General features: G+C 46.4%; 1 protein-coding gene across 12 annotated transcripts in view; it reads right to left on the bottom strand.

The window, feature by feature from the left end:
- SUSD3 (sushi domain containing 3) overlaps window positions 1-23,865 on the bottom strand; it is a 44,173-nt gene that overhangs the window by 12,080 nt on the left and 8,228 nt on the right. For 4 of the 12 annotated variants that reach the window (XM_052776119.1, XM_052776117.1, XM_052776122.1 and 1 more), the window contains exons 1-5: window positions 10,401-13,093; window positions 5,029-5,217; window positions 3,355-3,502; window positions 1,470-1,517; window positions 258-425 (exon numbers count right to left, since the gene is read on the bottom strand). In XM_052776119.1, the coding sequence (XP_052632079.1) occupies window positions 258-425; window positions 1,470-1,517; window positions 3,355-3,502; window positions 5,029-5,217; window positions 10,401-10,635 (788 nt within the window). In that variant the 5' untranslated portion in view covers window positions 10,636-13,093. The other 8 variants (XM_052776118.1, XM_052776127.1, XM_052776124.1 and 5 more) reach the window with 8 other exon arrangements.

Raw genomic sequence — 23,865 nt, 5'->3', positions numbered from 1 at the left:
ACCAAGCTCAACAAAGCACTACTGGGGATAGATGAAAGAAGCTGTAAGAAGGGAGGTCACGCTCAGCTTCTCTGCTGTCTCACCTTTTGGGAACATTAATTCCCCAAAAGACGGGCAAGTTCAAGGACGAGCCCTAACAATCCACTGGCATCACGTCCTCTTCAGGGGCATCCCTTTAAAATGCATTTTCAAGGAAACCTCTTTCCAAAATTTGTTCAACAAACTCATTCCATCCCACTGTATTTTAATAGCCTTACCTGTAGAAGCCTTGGTTATCGTATGCCATGTTAGTCACATCATCAAATACAGGTTTATTCCTGAGTTTCTTATTGTTGTTGTTATTGTTTCTTCCCTTAAAACCAAAGTAAGCAGCTTGCATGTGCTCTAGTTCTTCAGTTCTGAGCTGGTACCACAGCTGCATATCTCTGTGAATAAAGCAAGGGGTAAAATACATCACTGTGATAAATGGCTGCATATCTGAGCTTTTATCTGACCACAGCCCTGACTCCCTAGAGTTTAAATCTAAATCCAGGTTTACTGAAGACAGCACTTAAACACATGCTGAACTTCAAGTGTAAGCAAAATTTCCAGAGACCTAAATACCCGCTTAAACACCTTAAGGTGGGGGGCTCTTAAAAAGCATAAATATTTTTCTGTAAAATAGTGTTATTTTAAGTATTATCCAGCACTCCTCAGAAAACAAGCAAACAAACAAAAAGAGCAATTTTCTTATGAGCACCTGTGGATAGTTCAAAGGAACAAAACCCCAATAATTACGTTAATTTGATTCAGTGGATTTTGAAAGTACAGATAATAGGGAAAGTCACTTAAGGTGTGATGTTGTGTCAATGTTCTCAGCAACCTTCATCAGTGACACACATCAGGCCAGATCCTGTTGTACGTGAAAAGACTACAGACCACCCGCATTTCATGGAATAAATTATTTCAGAAAAAAAAATCTTTACTGTGAATTTTTGCAGCACTGCCATTCCTAAGGGTTCAAAAATCATCAGGCAGGTTGAAAAGATAAATTTACTTAAAAATGGAGGAGACAGGTAATGTTGCCTTTGTTAAGAGCAGGGCTTATTCGGTTGCCTTCAGGATTTCCTTTCGGAAACGCTCAAGGCACTTTTCATGCTGCTCTCTACAACTCTGGGGCAAAAAAAAAAAGACAATTTCTTTTCTTCTTTTTAAAAGAAGTCTAAGATTCACACAATCACAGACATTCACACTAGCTGATGGGACAAGATTAAATTGTGAGGGTTGGCGATGCTGATTTTGGTGTCATTTCTGTCCTCTCAGGATGCAATCCTGCTGCTACCAAAGAAATTGGCAGCTACGCTCATGCAGCGGACAAGGTCTGCGAGGACGCTAAAATACGTGAGGATCTTCAGCAGCCTTTGTCCTTTTTCTCTCCAAATGCAAGGATAAAACATAAGATGGCACTTCAAAGATCATCAAACAGGTACCTTGCAAGACAGGTTTGTAGGCAGAGATGATCTCTTCTAGCAGACCAACTAAAAGAGCCAAAAAGAAGTAGACAGGCAGACTTCAAAGCTAAAGGCAAGATGAGGACATCCTCCTTACTCCACAGGTACAGGCTACCTTTTCTTTCAGAGATGGTCTAAGACACACTTATTTAACTAATCCCCTACCGAGTATTCTCATTTTGTATTGGGTTATCAAGCCTGCAGCTTCTCTTCAGATTAATGCTTTGTGCATCCAAAAGTCAATCCACATTTTCTACTGACATCAACCAAGGAGATGCTACCACTGGCTCTGGCACTCTGCAGCACGGGCTGCGGGTTGAGCCAGTTTCATACAGGGATGCGTTACTCTTTCTCGCATGACATGACAGTTTCTACATCGTCTCAGTTGCTTTCTGACAGCCGGGCCAAGCCACACAATGTCTATAGTGCCCCCAGGAGTGGGGCTCAGTCGTGGACGGGCTGCGTTGGAGCAGCTCCTTCAGGAGGCAGTGAAGGGAGGACAGAGGGCAGCAGGGAACTGAGAAGCTCCCAGCAAAGGGAATCATTTTATGTCCTGATGACAGAACCAGGTCAAAACGTCCGGGCTTTTCTTGTGAAGGGCTTTTCTTTTGTAAGAGAAAAATATCAAGTCATCAAAAAGTCATGTGAATGGCTAATTTTGACAAAACTTCATTTAAAATAAATGAAAAACAAGGACCTTGATATGAATAGTCTTATCAAAAGAAAAGCAGTGATTCCAAAAATGCCAATCAACTCCTTCTTTTCAAAAAATTTCATGCTATCAGTGAAAACCTAATATTACAAATGACACCAAAGACTTTTTTTTTTGCCTCACAAAATCCTTTCAAGGGAAATAGAAAATCTGTATTTTGGTTACAATCAGATTTCAAAATGACAGAATTTCCCCCCTAAGCTGGTTCCCATGCAGCTCTAGATAAAACACAGCTCGGAGCAGAGAGACCTTCACTCGTGTCCTCCCCAGGCTCCTTCTACTCCACCACTACCCCGCCTCACTCCAAACACTTCTCTGAAGCAAAAAGAGGCTTAAAATCAACCAGAAGTGCAGCTTACTGTCTGCACAGCAGGCATCAGTGGGACGAGGTGCAGCCACCCCACCGAGCTACGTGCAGCAGTGGGAACAACGAGCAGGAAAAGCAAGAGGGAAGCGAGGAAGAGGTGCCAAGGGAAAGCCTTCTGCAGCAGGTGACTTTGGATGGATGCTCTCATGAACAACAGTGGCTCGGCTTTAGTGTACAGCCAGATGTGGTCATGCAGCCACCCTTCACACTGAGTTTTTCTAATGGACTGGATTGGTAAATTTTACTTCTTCCCATGCCTGTTTATAATCCTGCCTGCTGACATGCGCTTCAAGCCAGAAGACAAAATCCTATGTCCTTCCAGCACGGCGTTGTGACAGCTTTAAGTATGCTTTGCAGATGGTGAGGGCTTCAATGGTTTTGACACGGGTAGATTCACTTTCCCAGCAGTGTCCAAGGAAAACAAAGGAAAAAAGGAAAGAGAAGAGAAGAAGGGAAAATGCAGCCAATCTTAAATAATTCAAGGAGAAAAAGACTGGCCAGCAAATAAGACTGGTATGTTCAGCTTCTGCATAATCCTGGGTAAATCCAGATCTGCCCAGGCCCACCAAGGTCATCTGATATTAACAGGCATTTGGTGCCTAAATACTCTTGAATTCCAAGTCTTTCTGTGCCTAAAGCCTGACCTACAAATTAAGGATTTTAAGTAACTAACATCATTGCAGTGTTGCGAGCACCAAGTCCTTTGAAGCTCTCTGCTATCACAGCAATGGGGTCCATACAACATACAGTCTTACGCCGGTTTTAAAAATCTTTTCTTGACATACCTTTGAGTCCTCCTCCTTTCACTTTTCTTCACACACTTGATAAGACAACAAGTTAAAAAAGCCATGGACATCAGCAGAATGACGGCACAGCTCACGATGGAGGCAATCACTGCGACCTTAAATCCAAAAGTCTCATATTTTGATATGGCTGCAGGAAAGCAAACACAGAAGAATGTTTCTAAGGTCAACCCATGAATTTATCATTCACATTTTCATTAAAGCATGCCGAAACCTACCTGCTTCACACTTCTGCTAATAATAGCTCAGTGAGGACTTTCACGTTAGTATGTGTCAAGATACCAGAGTATCTTGGCTTCAGCTTAGAGCTATGCAAGCTTCAAATTGGGCTATTTAAAAATCTCCTGTTTATAAGCTACTAATGAATTGTTCTCAAGTATTTCACCACTGCAATTAATTAAACACAATGCCTTTGGCGCTGCAGTAGCTAAAAAGCACAACTTTGTTGGCATATCAAATGCAGATGAGCTAGCAGACTCTTATGAGCAATTGTTAACAAGGACTGGAGCTGCAAAACCAAATACTGACAGGGTAAATGGGTTTAAAGAAGCCCTTTAGAGCAAGGACAGTTCCATATAATTACATCCTATTTGGCAGGCAGCGAACAACAGGTCTTCCTCTGTTTGGGGAAAGATGCAGGCTGGAAGAAGGGACAGTATCTGCAGGGCTGAGTGATCACAGTGATCTGATGCTGGAAGTGAATTATCCAGACAAAAGGAGGAGGGGGAATGTGGTATGGCACAGCTAACGCAGATCTCTGCCAACTCATTTGCAGCACTAAGCACGCCTTGCTTCAAAACTCATCTAGTTCTTCCAACACCACGATGACCAGCATCAGAAATGGTTCAGCTGAGCACCACACAAAGCATTGTATGTCTGCAGCCTCTGGAGGGAAGGATTTCTCTCATTTTTCTTTAATAGAATGTCTCAAATGAGAGATAAGAATAGCTGAGTTTGTGAGAGAGCGATAAGTGTCTAAAAGAGCCATCCATCTACTGACGATTTAAAATTACACAAGGTCTGAGACACAGACTGAGATTGAGACACAGACTGAAATTCTCAAAGCTCAGAGGTACCGTATTTTGCTTGGGCCTACTTCTCGTCAAATTACTAACAACGTTATAATAAATAAGAAGGAACACAGCATGAAAGGTAGTTAATGTTGTTGCCATTCAAACACGATTTGTCAATATGGTAACCTTCCCATGTGGCTGCCCACAGGCAACAACCTACAATTGTTCAAAAAATATCACTGTGTTTCTTTTACAGCAAAAATATCTTCAGAAAAGAATGCCAGGAGATTAGAGGGTTTGCAAATATGCTTGCACATTAGTTGGTCATATCTATACATTTTCTAAAGAAGGGTACAGTCTGTAGCTACAGAGCCACAGTTATTCCAAGTGCAACACTACCAGGGCCAGTGATGTGAGATCAGGCATAAATCTGACCAAGTCTTTTCTGTGTCATGATAATGAATGATGTCAGAACACATATGGAGCGCAATTACAGTCAGTGGGGGCAACTTTGAAGGAAATTGAATTTGTCTTTTTCCTTGCACAGATGTCTAGAATTATTCCTAACATTGTAGGAGATAGGCAGGGCAAAATAAACACGATGCAGCCCAAAGGACTGGGAATGGTTTGGAAAGAACCTTACGCTTGCAGGAGGGCACTCCGGCTGTCCACTGGGTACTGTTCCCTTTCCAAATGCAGGTGATGACGCCCGGTCCCTCCAGCTGGTGCTCGGCTGAGCACTGGAACGTTATCACCGTCCCCACGGCCGTGCCGTTGCCGTGAATGATCTGTAGCATGCCGAGCTGGGGAGGGAAGACGCGGTTGCATTGCCCTGCAGAACAAAAACAAAGCAAGACAATGCAGCGCCAGAGCCAAAAGCGAAGGTCCACTTAGTTTTATTGCGAACAGATTGTAAATCAGTCCAAGTTAATGGTCAAAACAAATAACAGACCTTGGGGTGGGTGATGCTGACTGCTCTGCCAAGTACCAGCCCAAGGCCAAACCCCCTTCAGTGCCATTCAACAGCTCCACTGCCCTGACCTCCGGCACAAAGGGGGGTTTTACTCATGTTGCAACATTATCTGCTTAGACTGGTACATATTAAACATTTTTTGAAAAAAAAAAAAAAAGTCATTCTGTGAGTGGTGTGGTCTCCTACGGATTCCTGTCTTGTTGGACTTTGTGTGTTTAATTAAGTATTCAGGCTGGCATCTTCCATGCTGGGAGTATTCATTCCCCCATGCAAATTTTTCAAGATCTAATGGATTGATCACATATTTTAGCATGTCAGTCTACTTGGTAGCATCTTTTCAAGATCCTACAGAAACTTCCTATCTTTCAAGAGCACTGCACCTCTGTTAGTCTTGGCTGAAATGAGCCAGTGGGTTCAAAAGCCACAGGGAGGGGACAGACAGAGACATACACATACAGCACAACTACATTCAACTTATCTCCATTTTCAAGTGACAAACTCTGCTTTATAGTATATCATTCAAAGTACATTTTTCTTCATTCAGCTTTTCTCTCTCTTTGTTGTTCTTTTTATTTCTTTGCTGTTCATACAGCTGTTCTTTGAGTCACAGAGCTCTTCTCTTGGCCACTTAATGTCAGCCACTAACTTTATACATTGAGTTTTACTGTCACAACATTCCTTGTTTCACACTCATTTTAAACACAAATTTTAATGATCAGTCATTAAGACAACATATAATATCCAGATATACTTCAAAGATAACAACAATAAATACATTTTCTGGTTTTGTACATGTGCGCTGACAGAATCAGGAAACTGTTTTACATAATCTTTTTTTTTTTAACATTTACTAAGTACCAGCACTGCTTCTGCCTCAGAGCCCAAGTTCCCTATCTTTCACTGGATTTCCAAATGACTGCAGCAGACTCAGAGGCAACTGTGTTGCAGTTGCAAGACCAGAGTTGCAAGCACTATTAAATTAAAAGGGGGAAAATATGCTTCCCACACTTACAAGCAAAAAGATATGTAGAGTTTTAATAGCCTCCTTGACAGAATCACATGTTGATAGCAAATCTATTTTATTTTTAATACTAAAACTCCCCCCTGGTCATTAACTAATGTTAAGTTCCTGTGATCAAACCGCAGCAGACAGGCTTACTACCCATCTTCCAATTTACACTCTTAAAAACCTCAGCCCCCTGGAAAACAAACCCAAAGAAATCTCAGCAAAAGACCAAACAAAAGCCACAGTGACAATTACTGGTCAAATCTACTAAGTAAATATGTACTGAGGACTAGCTTTTAAAAACATGCCTGTTTTAATTCCATGCAGATTATTTCTGTTTTGCCACTTCTTTCAGTCTCTTACTACAGCAGCAATTTGCCTCAACGAGAACAAATATCTTCTAGAGGGTCATTTCCCTTCATCTCTTGTTCTTCCCTCCAACATCCCATTACTGGAACACATGGGATGTGTGCATCAGACAACCTTCCTCCTGACTCCAGACCAGCCTTATGAGTCTGGGCTTTTCTTTTTACCTTAATCACTCAGAGACTTACCATGAAAACCCATTGTCCTAAGCTGCAAAATATCTACCTTTTTGCATTTTGCACTTTCAAGGCTATTTTTAGATACCAGATCACGTACTTAGAGTTCACATCGGTGACACTTTTAGCTGCACGAGATGCAGAAAGTAATTCAGAGCCAAATTTGATTCAAAGTACATCTGCTTAGCCACCATTACAGCCCTCATTAGATGCTTTCAGTTGACTTGCCAGTTTACCTGGACTTGTTCTTCAGCCTCTGCTCTCCAAAGAACAGATCATTTGGCACTGGATCCTTTCTTTCAAGACATACTTCATTTAATCCAGCATTGACCATCCTGAATAATAAGTGCAGCTGTACCTGGTTCAGGTGCTCTTGACCCTTTCCCACACTGTCCTTGCCCATGACAGTATATGCTGAGGGATTAGAACCTCTGAATGTCAGTAACCTTGTCAGCATTATTCCTCAGCTGTGGATTTTAAAATATTTTTCTTCACTTGAGCACTACAAAGATTTCTAAGAGCCAGTGTACCATGAAAATGTGGATATTTCCTCGCTTTGGCCGGGGCTCTGACAGCACTATGTCATCTCCAGAGCATCATACCCGTATGAATGTAATTGGGGCAGGAACCCCAGAGGCTCATCTTAATGACAGCTAACGAGAGCTAAACTTTTGAAAGCCTCTATGCCTGGCTTTCCACAGATCCTGAGCTGAAAGTTCATCCACTGCATTTCATGTACCTGCATTTGGCTTGAATAGAAATACCATTTCTTCTTCCTCTTCTTCTAAGAGCTTTTCAACACAATTTCTTCCCACTGAAGTAAAAACATTAAATGTGTCATTACTTTTTGCTTTTTACAAATGCTTTTATTGAAATGCATAGATGGATTTTTGCTGGTATGACTTTGTGAATTTCATCCAAGTTCGGATTTACTATCTCTGGATAAAATTTGCCCTAATTTTCATCAGCAGTGGTCTTCTAGTAACTCACTTGTAAAATGTCTCCTGTAAGCTCTAGCATCCTTTGCTATTAACTATCTATAATGTTTTTGCAGTTACTTGTTGCAATCAGTTTTCTACTAGGCTAATTTTACCCTTCCATCTCCAGAAAATCATTGTTTAAATAAGCTTCCATCCTCATATTTATATAAGCAGATGTTCCATATAGACTTATCCTTTGAATACTCTTCAGGCACGTTTACCTGACTCGATCTACTACAATCAAGAATCTTATTATTGTTTTTTCAAATATAATATTTTATATTTTTGTTTTCAGCTGAGGCTGGTGTTTGAGGCCGCATTGCCTCCTGAAGTAAAACACAAATACTGCATAAACATTTGTGCTGATGAGATTTACATCTTGATTTATATTTTTTTTCTGAATATCTAGAAAATATCACATTCAGATCGTGGTTTAAACTTGGTTTTAACAGTAACTGTTAGCACCCCGAAATGTAAAATTGAATAAAAACCCCAATTATTGCTCACGTAGCTTTTGCAATAGCTGCATCTCAAACCCTACAGATTCATGCCTGAGAGCCAGCACCTAAAGCTAGGAGGAACGCTTGAGGAACTAACAGCCTATCAGCCATTTCTACATAGTTTGCAATAAACATGAAAACTCATTATGTGTTGTTTAGCTTTGATTAGCTTCATGGCATTGTTCCTAGACTTGATACATGTCTCCAGTGCCTAGTTCGCATTACTCCTCACTGCTGTTCTCCACTCCCAGGCTCGTGCTCTGCTTACACTTCCAGATACTGACTACTACTTCCAAGCTCAAGAAGAAAACTCACTCGGTGATACATCCCTATGAAGCAAAGGCTGGAAATATATTTTTTTTTTTTATTTTGAAGTCCAACAGAAGTTGTGAGGACTCTAGCTTGCTCATTTTACTCACTGAAAAGGATTAACAAACCACCTTCTCCTCTCTGCATACCATGCCAACGTATAGCATCAGCTCTGGTGAACCGAGATGACCATCAGCCATCAGCTGGCCAGTTTGCTTCAGGGCACAAAGAGCCAAACACCTTCAAGTTCCTGCAGCTACTTCTGCAGCCTCTTGTAAAGCAAGAGCTGATTTATACAAATGCATTTCTTAGCTTGGCTTCACACTAAGAGGATATCCAGTGTTCAAAAAGTATCTGAATCTGCTGCTACTGTCTGCCAACACAGAAGAAGGGCATTGGCTACAGCAAATAAACAGATTATTTCGTATGACAAATAACGATCCTCAAAGTAAAGACACTAAAGTGTAGCATACTCCATAAATTCTTAATTCACCCAAACCTCTGCATTCAGAAATAGCCACATACATTATTTCCAGCCACTGAAAAATAAAGAGTAATGCAAGAATTAAGAGAAAATAATCCAAAACATCTCTTCTCATGCACAGCCAGGATTATCTGTATTGCAAAATCGATTTGTCAGAATGAGTTACCATATGGTTTCATTGTCAGCAAGCTGCAGATTTATGTTTTGCTGATAAGAAAACAGAAATGAGAGAGCAGCCTAGGCATGCTTGCCCGTTAAACATTTCCTGTGCTCCTTCCATAGCGAAACATAGAGACTAAAAATCAAATACATCGCATAAGTATATACCAAAATGATCTAAAACACAGCACTAATTACCTGAAAGCATGTTATCAAGATTGCCACTTGCTGTTTGTGCAGAAAGGGAGCAATCCATGACTTCACCTCATTATTCTCCATACACACATAACTCAAGCCTTTGCATTGCTTATTCTTGACTATTTAATGCAACAAAAAACCACACTGGAATAACCAGATGTCAGAAAGAGACAGAACATTAGGTTCGACAAACCCTGCAGAAAAGAAACATTCTGATATTTCTGTAAGTCTGTTTTCCTACAGAAGCATGCCTTAGAAATTAGCGTCCCTGAAGTCACAGGCATAATGTTGAACATCCACAGAAGAGCTCTTGGAAGAGCTCGCTCTGTCAAAAAGCAAAAGAAAAGCAGCTAGAAGTGAAATATGAAATAAAGCAGATGTAGTAAAGCATCTCGTGTGAGTGAAACTGCCTGGCCCTGGCATCGGTCCCCTCGCAACCTTGCCTTCGCTCCCTCGCAGAGCTGGCCACAACTCCTGCCAGGACTGAGCTCTTAATTGCATGAAGTGCTGCAACAACAAATGGCTACAGGAGCAGCTTATCCTCCCACTAGAAAACTCAGACACTGGCACGGCTTTTTAATAAATTAGTGTTAAACATGACCACCACCCCAGCAGTAAACGAGATGGGGGGAGGTCCAGGCTCTTGCAGCTGCAGAGCTTGAACAAGGTCCCCAGCCGTGCCGCAGCCACCGGGAAGTGTGTTACGGAGACTTCCTACTGCTTGGTGGCACTGGGTAATGACCCGCTTCAACCTTTTCTAACAAAAGTACATGTCAGCAATGACACGATTTGACCTTTCCTACCTATTTCACTGGTTTCCGAGAGTCACTTATAAAGCGGAGATGCTGGAAAGCTCTTACTGACCTGTCTGCCATCCAACGCACAGGTATGGCCCTACGAAGTTATTCCCCTGGGGGAGGTTTTGGAGGTCCAGGTGTGGCACAAACCACATGCACCAAAACACAGCCCTCTGCACACACATCACTGTAAGGACCACTTTTGGCGGGCGAGGGGAGCTTCGCGCTCCAGAGTCTGATGGAGACCTGCAAGAACTGCAACAGCAGCCATGCAGGCAGCTGGTTCCCTGCATCACTCCCATGGAAGAACCATCGGGACAACTGCAGACAGTGAAACTTGAAGGTACCTACAGAAGACATCTGTCAGAGCATGTAGTCTGAAAAAAGAAACACAGCTTGTTAACGATACGTGGGTCTTGCATCTGCCTGATTTCAGCATTTCCAAATGAAAATACTCCCTATAAAACATTCTGGGTTTCTATTGAAAATAAATTTTAAAATTGTGAAAAATGGAAACCAATTTCTGATCATTCTCACAGGCCACCATTAAGCACTCGTGGAAATGCTTTTTCAAAAAAGCCTTTTCTCCCATTGATAAGGAATTTCCGTGCAATTAAGAGAAGGAGGGAAGGAAGGAAAGACGAAAGGAGAGAAAAAAAGGTATCTGAAGCAAGTTTCTTCTGTGTTTACACATCCATACTCAAATGAGCTCTCTGCTCACACCTCTATTACACCTTAGGCTTGCTCCTACCGACTTCCCTAATTCTTCTTCTGTGGTCTGTTTTGTAGGTAAAACTGATTTTTCAACACACTGTTTGCAACATAATTAACAACATGCGATAGTTCTGCAGCGTGAAGGGCTGCTGGGACTCCCACGCCAGGCTGAGTCACACCGGTTGCGTTTCGGGCAGCATTGCTTTCCGTCTCACCACGCTCAAGGTCACTGGCGAGGCGGGAGCCCCCAGGACAAGCGAGCAGATCTGCCCACCCTGCGTGCTTCCTCGTGAGTGGCTAGTTTCCGCCAGGAGCGCTTCTGCGATTTCGGTTCGGCCACGGCAGCAGCTGCTATGGGACGGAGCGGGATCCTTCCTGGCTTGGAGCAGGTACAGTGCGCATACGGAAGAACAGAGAAGCAAATGCATCCAGAGAAAAGAAAGAAACAGCACAGCGTCAAACGCCAAGCAGCTCTGAAACGCGAGAGGGGCAGGAGCGCTCACCAACACGGCCTTTTCAGATCAGTGAGCAAAAGCCCAGACCCAACCGCTGTTGGATGCCGGGGACACTTCAGTGGGAATCTGATCCACCCGAGCCTCATCCTCCGACTGGACAAAGCTGGTGTGAAGCCGGCGAGAGGAGAAGTCGTGGGCAAGGCATTAAACCACCCTGTCAACATGGCTGAAGCAGAGCAGGTACCGGTGCTGTGCCCTGTGCAGTCCAGAGCTGCTGGATGGCCGTACCCACCTCACGCGGGGCTGGCGGTTACTCTACCGAGCTGCAATCCCTACATCCAGATGGGAAAATGCACAGTAATGTATCGACCACCGCATGGTCCTTGACAACTCAGGGTGCCTTTTGGTGGATGAAGGATGGCAAAGCCTACTTCAAGATCTTTTCATGCCTGGAAAGGCAGTGGATTATCAGACAGCAGCAAATTGTTGGCTTCCACCTCCAAAAGAAACCCTTGTGCTATGCCTGCTGCAAAATCTTACATCCAAATCTGAAGCAGACAAATTTGATTCATCTCTCTTTACGATACTGAGCCTTTTTATTTTCTCTCTTCCAGCATTTTCATCTGGCTTTTGAGCTGCTCAGTGTAGTGAAAAAGATGCAGCAAGGTTTAGGAGTCAGCGCGAAGCACTTCCCAACTCTACTGTGAAACAGTAGAGAGCTGCAAGCAATTTTAATCCATGTAAAATCCAAGCTACATATCATGCAAGTGCTAGATTAGGGTTTGATGACATGTGCAATCCACTCCTATTTCAAACAAAAATAATGTGCAGAATTGCTGTAAAATGATTCTTATTCATGTCTTTTATGTTACTCTTAAGAAAGGATTTGTTCCAGTCACTGTACTGCCACCTCCCTGATTGATTTTTTTGCCAATTTACATCAAAGTCAGGTTACTCTCATCTGTAGATTTTACTTGTATATCTAGCAAGGAGGGCAATACTGAGTATTTCTCTTCTTATGGGAACAATTAAATGAGAAATAAGAACTAAATGAAAAATGAGGTATTTGATGAAGTCCCCACTAAAGCAAGAACAGATGGGTTTTCTGAGCTTTATTAGTCTGTTTACAAACAGAATTGAAAAAATAGGTTATGACACTTCTGAAAAGTTAATAATAGTGCAACCTTTGAGAACAGGAAGGATCTGTTAAACCTAAAGCAATTTAGAAGTGCTTATCTATTTCTCTCTTCACCATTACTTCCATATTAAGAAAAAAAAAGTAATTTTATATCTATATCTATCTATCTCTATATATATCTCCACTATGGAGCACACTAGAATTATGCCTTAATTCAAACTGTTACAAATTAAAAATTACCCATGGAAGTGATGCCAACAGTTACTTTTGTGACTGATTGTTTAGTGAATGGAGCCAATATTGCTGATGGTCCCCCCTCTTTGTCATTCTAAAGCAGATAATAAATAAATTTCATATTGCACAATGCAGAGTTTGTGGCCTAGTTTCTAAAATGAAGATCCTAAAAAGACTAAAATTAAGAGGAATAACTTGAAATGAGCTTTTCACCTGGAGACCTTGCTCCCCAGGATGCAACCAAAATCCACTGCTCCAGAGAGCTGAGTCCCAGCACGCCATCCCCATCAGGCAGTGAGGGATCCAGCCCTTGCTCTGCTTGCCTGCAAAGTCTGTTAGCACTGCTTCTTGCATAATAAGCATTGGTATTTACAAGAAGGAGGACAGAAGTAACTGGTTACACAATACCACAGTCTTCTACAGATGGTCCTCAGCCTCCTCCATGCATCTCTACACCCGCAGCCTCCAGAGAGGTTCAAACCCAAAGCAAGATGTGAGTGTTACCCCAGGATCTGTCACCTCATCTTTAGGGAAAGCCAAGCAGAATCAGGGATGTCAGAAACATGAAGCAAGACAAATGAATCTATCAGCTCAACTCTGAATTTGAAATTTGCAGGTCAGGAATCTGTTTCTATATCATCTTCCTCCTCTCCAGGGAAAAACAAAGACTAGGAGCACCCCCACACCTTCACTCTGCCGCCAGGTCCCTCTGTCCTCAGCCAGGTTTTGAGAGGCACATCCTTGCTGGTGGAAGTCTCCTTCATGAAACAGCAGACCAGTGAAGTCTGTAGGTTTGTATTTTCAACTTTCACCATTATTTTTCCCCAGTGCTCATGAATAACCTCTCATTCGTTAAACCTGTGCAGCCGACTGTAACATTTCTGCAGATGGTGCAAAGTGATACATGGGCTCCATTAACCAGACCCTGTATCTTTTCCAATGGAAACTATGATGACCAGAAATGTTAAAATTTTCCCTTGTCCATAGCTGAGATAAAAGATTATCTTGGACCAATGCTCAAAGCATTTTTCATCACCACAATAACTGCAAGAAAACAATCACCGCAAACGAAATAAAAGTTAAACGAATCTGCTACAGACGGCCAGTGATTTGGGGAAATTCAGATTTCGGCATCAAACTCAATATTTAGCACCTTGCTAACACAGATCAGGTACCAAGAGGAAAAGAGACAAGTTTTACTAGCAGTCTGTCTTTGGTGAGCCCTTCTCCGTGCTCGTATGGGAGCCTGACGTGAGAGAGAACCAACAACTGCTTACGAGAGCAAAACTATTTCAGCACTCTGCCTTCACACAGAGATGATGATGGGCATTTCTGGGGTCTGGAGAAGGCTGTGGGCGCTTGCTTGTAGGAACTTGAATTGGAAAACCTGACCCTTTTGTCTGAAAGGGGATGCTCTGACAGAATCCGCTCTCTTGCTTTTGTTCCCTTTAAAACACAGGAAGAAGAAAAATGTCAAAACCACCTTGTCCGGCCAGTTCTAATACAAATACCTTATCAGCACTCATCCAATCAATGGGGCCAAGAAGGGCTCGCTGTCAGAAAAGCTTCAGCTCTGTGGCTTTTCACCTACAAAATGGCCTAGCACCTCTAAGGACCTCCGGAAAACCCTTTGGCTTTTTCTCTGTAGAGCAGACAGGGTTTTTCAACACCTAAGTGGATCAATTTTATACTTAACCTGGAAGCCAGCTAGTAACGAATCCAACATTTTCTGGCTTCCCTTGATAATTATCGAAGTTTTGTTGCCAAAATTAAACATTTTAATAGATCTTTGGTAAACTGAGCAAGATTCAGATTGTATTGCTTCTTGCAGATGAGGAAACTAAAATAGAGAGAAACCAGCAGCAGTGTTGCCCGTTAAGCTCTGGATCTACAGATTCCATATATAAATCACTGGTGCTTCTGGTGAGCCCCAGTGGGCTGCAGCGACAAGCAGGAGAGCTGGGCAGAACCAAGCTAAGAATCTCAGGAATTAAAGGGAAAAGGATAGAAGATTATTATCTGAACACACCTGACGGAAAAATGAGTCTGACTATGATGCCCTAGCAACATCAAACATCTCCAGCTTTTAACATGGTTTTCAATAGTCTATTTAATTTGCAATAGACAAGGTAGAAATCCAGTGCTTCACAGAAAAGCTAGCCACTGGAGAAGCCAAAAGAAAACCTCACACCTATTTTCACAGGGAAAGCACGTGTCTGTTAGGAGCCACGGATGGCGGAAGGACGAAGGACGCCCCACCAGACAGTTCGACAGGGCAGCGGCTGCTGCTCGTGCCCCCGCAGAGCCCCCAGTCGGGGAGCTCTCCTGCAACATCCCCGGGACAGAGGGCAGCATCCCTGCGCGTCCACCGCCGTACCCCGACGTGCTCCCACCTCCCACCCCTCACCACTCAGCCGGGCGCTACGGAGGAACGGAGCTCAGCCCGGCTGTGCGTTTGGCCCCTGTACAGCCAGCGACGGCTCGGGGTTATCTGCCTGCAGCAACTGTTTGGCCTGGTTTGTGCACAGCAGAGTGCAAACATGCGCGGGGTAATGAACATCACTGGTAAGAGCAGATGTCCCCCGATGATGCGGCCGGTGGCCTCTTGCTTCTGCGTGATGTTTGCCAGACTGGGCACAACCTCCGTGGATAGCAGAAATCCCTGCCGGTGGTGGGGACAGGGGGTGAGCACTGCACCGACACTACCTTGACTGAAAAATGCTCTGGAAGTGTCCAGAGCTGGCCAAAAACTGCTTCAGGCATTAGAAAATTCACCCCCACCATGAAGTTTCAAGTGGACCAGAAATGCTTGCTACTTGCTGGTTACACGCTCATTTTTGTCCAAAAAGCCCCCAAATGTAGGAACTGCATTTGCACAAAGCACTTGTTCGTAAAGAATATAGAAACTTTTCAATCTTTTCTCTTTGAAACTACTTTCCTGTTTTAAAACGGGACTATTGAATACAGGTTTGTTAGTTTTCTAGGGGAATTTCCAGCCATCCTGTTAAGCAAAACCAACCTGAATGCTAGAGACCTGGCCTGCATTTGCTCCCTCTGGCTGGCCCGTTTTGGCTTCTGCAAGTCTTTTTTGCTTCCCAACAGCAAACTGAAGCTGTTCCTGTACTTGGTTTGCTGTGTTAAGCTGCTAAATGTGCACCACAGAGCTGTGACCCGGCATTCACAACTGTCAGCAAGAATTTCTGTGAATAATTGATTTTTTTAGACACCAGTCTGAAAGAGTTAGCAATAGCATGCAATTTATTATGGTGATAGAAATCATTCATGGACTGAGAAACGAACAGCCAGATTTAAAAACCTTCTCTGTGGTTTTATCACTTTTTATTTTTCTTCTTTTTTTTTTTTTTTTTTTTTTTGCTGCTGGGTTTGGCTTTCCTGTTCCTGGGCTTCACCCATGACGGCAGAGGGGTATGCAGCCAGGAGCGGACACAAAAGCAACCTGCAAAACTGCAACGTGTGAAAGTCACGCAGCATCCTGCCAGAAACCATTCAAGCACGGCAATGATTAGCAGTACGAGTCAATAAGCACATCTGCTTTTGGCCTCCCTGGCCATAGGAATTAGTAAAAGATGGCGTGAAGATTGACGGGGATGCCAGTATAAGGACAGGGAACCAGTCCATTGTGTTTACTTTTTCCTGTTAAAAAAGTCAATGATTGCAGGGGAGTTATACGCAGAATGACAACTAGCTTAAGCGAGTAGATGAAAGGACACCAGCCCCATGCCCTTCCCTTTTTGTACTGCACATGTCTAAGAAACTTAAGATCTGCATCAGATAACCCAGCTAAATCACTGGCAGCTTTTGGACAGCCAGAATACGGGGCAAGGATAGTCCCTGATTCATATTTAAAATGAGTAAAAAACTTAGTCCCAATCTATAGTTCTGTGTCTATTAACGATAACGGGCCAAACACCAGAGCTCTCTCTTGGCTACGCAAAACTGCCCCTAGCTTTGCGGGGCACCTCTTCTTAGAGCAAGGCAAAATCTGGGTGTCCAGTCCAGATGCCTCTTTTGACCAACTAGCAAAGGTCATAGCCTTGGAGATTAATGCAGTTGTGAGCAGCAGCTCTCCTGGGTATAATTCTGCTCTTTCACATGAAGGCACCAATTTCCGCTCTCCTGAACAGGAGGGATCAAACACCAAAACTCACCCCTTGCACCTCCTTCAGCCACCCCAGCCCAAAACGTCTTCCCAAACGCTGTTTCCCAACCCACGCATGCACTCAGGTTTTTGTACACCATCTCCTCCCTTCACCTAACCCGGCTTCTGCCCCATTTTCACCCCTCCTCAGAATCATTCCCAATCAAAGACCCTCTGCTTAGGAGACTTGTACATGTGAGCAGTCACCCCAGAAATAATAACTTAATAATCACTTCCAACTCCGTTAGAGGAGAAGCAAGCAGTTAACCCATCCTCTTCCCCAGGAGTGTTTCTACCAGCCGCTGCTGCTCCAGTTCACGCCGACACAGCTGCGAGCGCTGCCTCCCCGAGCAGCCTGGGGGCTCTTGGGGCAGCATCTCTGCAGCTGCCACACCGGCTCGGCTCTGCTGGCAAAAGCTTGTACGTAAACCAGGCACCAGCTCAACCCCATCTCCGAGACCCTCAACAGATACAGGAATTGATTTATTTTGGTAAGCGGTTGCTCATTCTGCAACTTCTGCATTTCTCACTGTCATCTTAAAACAAAACAAAACGCGAGGGAGGCAGACTTCCACCAAGACTGCAAAATCGTCTCTCTGTCAATCTTTTGATCCACTGAGCTAGTCAAAACTGCTCCTCAGAATAACACGCTTGCTTATCTGCAACTGCATTTGAAAGACAGCATGTCAATGAAGCGCCTAAACGAAAACTAGCACCTGTCCTACATGTTGGCTTGTCCCCGTCAAATTATTGAAGGCAAGACTGTGTAGTGCCAGGCACATAAAAAGTCAGTGGCAATCGTGACTAAATAAGCTAAGTAGTGCTAATTTCAGCACATTTAAAATTCTCTTTGTTGTAGAGTCGCAGACGTGCATTGGGAGGCTCCACTTACTCATGGGAAAGGTCCAAAGACCTCCCGGCTCTGCCATGGTGGGAACAGCCAAACCGGCAGCATTTTGGCCCTTTAAAATGGACCACATTTCTGGTCACAACTAACCCGGAAAGTGCTGGATTATCTGTTGTCATTTGGGTGGGTTTGTTTCCGTGTTTTGAGGCTGACTTCTGATTTTTGAAATATCAATGTGTTGGGTCCAAAACATTCAGCTCACTTAATTCCCTAGCTAAAATTCAGAAGTCTAGACAAAATTAATCTCTATAACCCGGGTAATTTAAGAGTGGCTAGGACAAAGTATTGGATAATACCGCAGGGAACAATCTTGCACCATGGAGGACTGTGCCAGAAGACCTAATAACTCTTTTCCTTCTCAGTTTTGTACCATTCTAGAGTTTTTATGACAAGCACAAAAATCATTCCCTCAAAGCAGTAACAATGCCTGGTGCAAATGCCTACCACTAAGATTAGCACCTTGCAGTACAGGAGATAAAACCAATTAGCTGAAATTCTGCAACTGTCACTTCTTTCACCTTATTTAATAAAAGGTTTCACTTCGATCTCAAGGGAGAAAAAGGAAAGAGAAATAACCCTGAAGAAATTACAAGCCTGTATCTTCCAAGTTGTGTCACGTTCCGCCCTGTGGAAATGGAAATTCGGGATCGGTGTTTTCTTCCCCAGTCTAAAAACTGAGCTGCATCTCAGGATTGCAGGAACAGGGCGAGTAACCTCCTTGCAGCCTTTCTGCAGAGCAGCAGTGCTCTTGGCTTTGAAGAACAACTTTGCTTTTGCTTTCCTGGAAGAGCAACTGTAAGTTCTCAGTGACATGATTTCACAGTTTCTGCACTGACAAGGAAACTCACTTCAGAAAAAAAAGTGGCTCATAACAGAAGAACGGACACCTCGAGTCATGCCAAAGATACATCCAGCCTGGTACCTACATCCCACCATAGCCACTAACAGTCATCCAGAGTATAACCGAGCAAATGCATGGGGATACCTCTTCCATCCTCCAGCAAACCCCAGCTTGTCTCTGTCCTAAGCCAGACATCATGTCTCTTCTTTTAAATGGTGTCTGCTAGATAATTTCTTCCACGACTTGGTCTGGAGGTAGCATTCACAGCGTCCTGCAGCACGTTCCACCTTACCTTAGGCAGTCTCTTTTCTTCCCTGGTTCGGGAGGGCAGAGGGACGAAGCAGAACAACAACCACAGACAACAACCCAGCAGCAAGAGACCTACTAATTATAGCCCGGCATAACGATTGTTTCTGTCGTGTCCTGTATTTCTTTCCCACATTCCCTTTGTCTGTGGCTGCACTGACGTGTTTGTAGATGCATCTATACGTTTATAGAAGTATGTGCGGCCCTGGTCTGAAAGAGCTACAGGATTGCATTGAGGAATGAGAGAGGAATCACAGCAAAACCCAAGGTACTACCCTGGAAAAACAGAGGGCCAGAGCCCCCAGCTTCAGCAACACGGAGACTAAAAATAATGATACACCTTTGATACTCCTTCCTCTTTTTCCTATTTCACCCAAAGAGGCCCCAATATAATTTGAGCAGCTTTAGAGGCAACAACAACTCAGTGGCAATGCAGCAGCTGGGCTGATGACAGCACCCCACTTCATGGCAATTTCCACAGGGCAGGAAAGCGCGCGGGTCACCACTGACATGAGCATTTCAGAGGCTTTTCCAGCTAATATAACGAGCCTGGCAAGAGATGGTCGATGAGTATCTGTCCACAATAAACTACTGCAGAAAGGCAATAATACTGTAATGCTGCTGTGACAGCAAAACAACCACAGTACGATACGGAACATATAAAAGCATCTGTATCATTTGAAAATGTAAGAGGCTGAATTGAAGAAGGCTTCTTCTCAGCTTCGAGACATTTGCTGCACTCTTCCCCCACCCCATGCTCCCGCTCTGCACATTTGCCCTTCTGATATACACCGAATATATAAGCAACACGCTGACCTTCCCAAGCTGTAAGTCAGGCTGCCACAGCTCCTTTTGCAAGTGCACTGCTGAACCTCCTCAAGCACAGGGTGGTATCATTCTCCCTGCTCAAGGTGAGACTGTCAGAGGGGGAAACCAGTCCTCAAAAAGTAGGCAAGACCAGGAAAGGCAGAGGGTGTTTGAATTTCACAGCTGCGTTTCAGGAAGCTGTAAGACCCTCTAAGTGCTACAGGCATCAGGCTGCAGCAAGGAATTTCCTTTAACTTCTCTCTCATTCACACGTTAATTCAAATGGAAATCTTGCCACACTTTTTTTTCATCCTCTGCAAAACGAATGTGTGAGGGAGTTTGTCCGTGCAAATCTTTATTATCACCCTATTGCTCATGGCCTGAAATTTTACAAGAGGGGCACTCAATCAAAGCAGCATGAAAAATGATCACCAATAATAACATGATACAATGAAAGATACCGTATAACAGCTGTCATCAGCTTTCTCCAGAGGTCACTTCTCCAGCAAATACTGCTGCATAAATAACGCAGTCGCATTTAAATTAAGCATCCCGAACAAGAGTTTAATTTAATATTATACAACAAGTAGTCATAATTTTAGCTGTATCTAAGCCACTCAGATTTAACAGCAGCACATCCACCTAACTCAATACATTCGTAGTAACAAATGAATATTCAACAAAGGTGAAATCTGCACAGATGGTGAAGGCCAAGACAAACCTCCATAAAGTAGCAGGGCAATGAGAGGAGAGGGGATGAGGGAGCACGACACCCAGCAAAGGTCTGGCAAAGCTCCGTGTGCCGCGAGCATCTCTGCTGGTCCTACAACAGATGGAGCAGCTACGTGCAGACACAGCCCTGCTCTGATCCTGCAGAGTCCCTTTTTACCCCACTTCAGCACCTTACTGAGAACTCCTGCTCCACGGTTTTGGTGTAGTTGGTTTGGAAAAAATGGTGTTTGTTGTTCTGGTTGGAGACATGGCTGAGAGAAGTCAGGTTTGTAGATACCCGAGGGATTAACTGAGGGTGGATTTCTAGTCTGAGTGCCAAATTTTTTTTGGTGGATCCCACATTTCTGGGAGTTTTGCCACAGATCTACATAGGGCAAGATTAGCCTAGGCAGGAACAGAAAGGCTGAGTCTAACACGGGACATGCCACTTCCAAACCTCACCTTAATCGTGGGCGAACCCAGCCCCAGAAGACAATTTAACACAACACACAAAAGCAGGCAAATATACATGATTTTACAGAAGAAAAAAGTCAATAATTAGTAACATTAGCATCAAACCACAGCAACAGGGTCTACACCTGTGTTTGCATTAATTCTCTACGTAGGTTTCCCAGAACTTGTTTCACATTTTTAAAATGAACTGCTCTATTAAATTCAAATTAAATGCACAGTTAAGCACATTCAGCAGATGCAATTTAAAGCATTGCTACCCTGTTAGCCCAAACACGTTTGCTCATTTCTATTAGCACAACAAAATCAGGTCATTGATAAAGTCTGTTAGAACCGCACGAGCAAATTAAATCGCGGCGATACGTGGGGACAGGCTGCGAAGGAGGTCCCTGAATTTCGGGAGTGCTTGGCTCTGCTTGCACTGAAGCCAGGGAAAAGCCCTGCCTACCCTGCGATCTGCAGCACGGCAGGGAGAAACCTGGGTGAGCAGCTCTAGCCAAGCTCCCGCAGGCTCCTTCCACCTCCCCTGGCTCCCAGGCTTCTGAGCTCGCCGGCCCGGACCCGGGCACTCGCCGAGGCTCCAGCCCCCATGCAGTGGGCACACCCCACCCGGGTCAGGGCCGGACACCCGCTATCATCTTGCTAATCGGGGCCACTCCACTCGAAGAGGTTTGCAGAGGATGTTTTGATCTACGCGATCAAACCGAGTAACAAAACCGAGGGGGAAGAGAGAGAAAAGGAAGCAAAAAAGCTTTGATTGGTTTCTCGTTCCGCTCCTCGGTGTATTAGCCTATTCCATCAGGACACGGATAGCTTCATTTTCCACCCAGTCAATTTACATCTGCCCAGAGATGAAGCCTCTTTGAGGGCCAGCAGCTTCCAACAGGCTGCGAGAAGGTGCGTGCTGTCCCCTTCCCTCTCGACGAGGATACTCCATTTCCCGTTTGCCCAGCCCTCGCAGCACCCCGCGTTCACTCGAGTGAGCCGACTCCCCGCTCCCATAAATTAAGCCCAGTGCTTCCCATTTAAGAGCAATTAAACCCCCGCCGAGGCCCGGGCAGCCAGCTGCCGCCCGGCCGGGCCCTCCAGCGCAGGACACCCCAGGCGGGGCTCTTCCCTCAACTGCTCCCGGGGCTCCAGCAGCCACCTCCGGAGGCAGCTGGGGTGACCGCCGGGGTGGCTCTGCGCTGGGGGCCGCTGCGTGAAGCCCTGCTCGGACAGCCGTCCCTGGGGGTGCCCGGGGCGGCCCTCGGCCTGCCTGACCCCGCACGCCCGGGGCCGGCACCGCAGCCTCTCCCCGCAGGAGCCGTCGTTCCCCACTCGCCACCCGGAGCGCAGCCCCGGCGGAGCCGCTTCAGGGCCGCCGGGACCCCGCCAAGCCCCCTCCCGTGCCGGGGGCGGCTCTGGGACGGTCGCCCCGCGGCGTCGTGTCCCCGAGAACTTGAGGATGAGGGCGAGGTGCCCTCCGCAGGGACCGGCCCCGGAGCCGGCACGGAGGGTGCCCTGCCTGGAAATTGGGGGGGGGGGGGGGGGGGGTAACGCAACCCTGGCCGGGGGGTCCCGCGACATCTCTGCTCCGGGTATCCCGCATCCCTACGCGGGGGGGGGGGTCCCGCACCCTGCCCGGGGTCCGGCGCTGCCCCCGCTGGCATCCCCCCCCTCCCGGCGAGGCGCAGGAGGGAACTTGTGCGAGGAACGCTGCGGGACGCCGCGGAGCCGGGGCCGCGCTCGTACCTGTGTATCCGCGGGGGCCGCCGCTGTCCCGCCCGGGCGCGGCGGTCCGCGGCACGTCCAGCTCCGGCGCCGTGGCTGCCGGCATGGCTCCGCCGAGCCCAGCCGCGCCGAGCCCAGCCGCGCCGCCCCGCGCCTCCCCGGCAGGTGCAGCCCGCGCCCGCCTCCGCCCGCCCTCCGCCGCCGCCGCCGGGGCCGGGCCGGGCCGGGGGAAGGGGCGGGGGGGGACGGACGGACGGGACCGCCGTCCCGCGGGAGCCGCGGCCGCGCCGGGCGCCCACCCCGCGGCCCCTCCGCCGGCCCCCGCGGAGCAGGGGCGGGAGGCGGAGGCGGGAGGCGGCCGCCGCTCGGGGCTGGCGGGAGCCGGGGCGCCGCCGGAGCCGCTCCCCAGCCCGCTGCGGCCGCGGGGCACCGGGCAGCGCCGTGCTCTCACAACGCCCCCGGGGGCCGCCCCCACCGGCACCCGCGGCTCGGCCCGTCCTCTCCCGAGCCGCACGGCCCCCCCCCCCCGCGCCCCGGCCCCGGCGCGGCCTGGCGGGGATGCGGCACCGCCCCGCGGCGCCGGGCAGGGGGCTGCCTGCCCCCCGCGCTGCCCGCCCCGCCGTCCCCGTCCCCCCCCCGCGCTGCCCGCCCTGCCTGCTGCCCCCCCGCTGCCCGCCCCGCCTGCCGCTCGCAGCCCGGAGAGCCTCCGGTGGGGCGGGCTGGTCGCATGGGTCTGGGGTTCTCATCCCAAAGGTGCTGCCTACTGCTCATTGTGCCATTATGTGCCCGGAGCTGCATGTCTCGTACACATGCAGCATTACGGTCTTCTAAGTCGCGTTTATTTTCACTGGGAACTGAAACTAAACTCACTGGAGAGTGCCGAGATCCATCACCTTCCTACCTGGGAGCTGGATGGCACACACCAACGCGCGCAGGCTATTCCGTGAAACCCAAGCGCCTTACTCGCAGTTCGTGTGTAATATTGTGCCTACAACATCCTGGCCGTCTCACCCACAGTCACTTACTACCCTAGCAGCATTACCTCAGACGAACGAGTTTGGGTCTCAGCGGTGTTC

The sequence above is a fragment of the Harpia harpyja genome, chromosome Z (genome assembly GCF_026419915.1).
Source record: "Harpia harpyja isolate bHarHar1 chromosome Z, bHarHar1 primary haplotype, whole genome shotgun sequence".
Lineage (NCBI taxonomy): Eukaryota > Metazoa > Chordata > Aves > Accipitriformes > Accipitridae > Harpia > Harpia harpyja.
The sequence above is the reverse complement of the archived record's forward strand: the minus strand, read 5'-3'. Positions and strand labels throughout refer to the sequence as shown.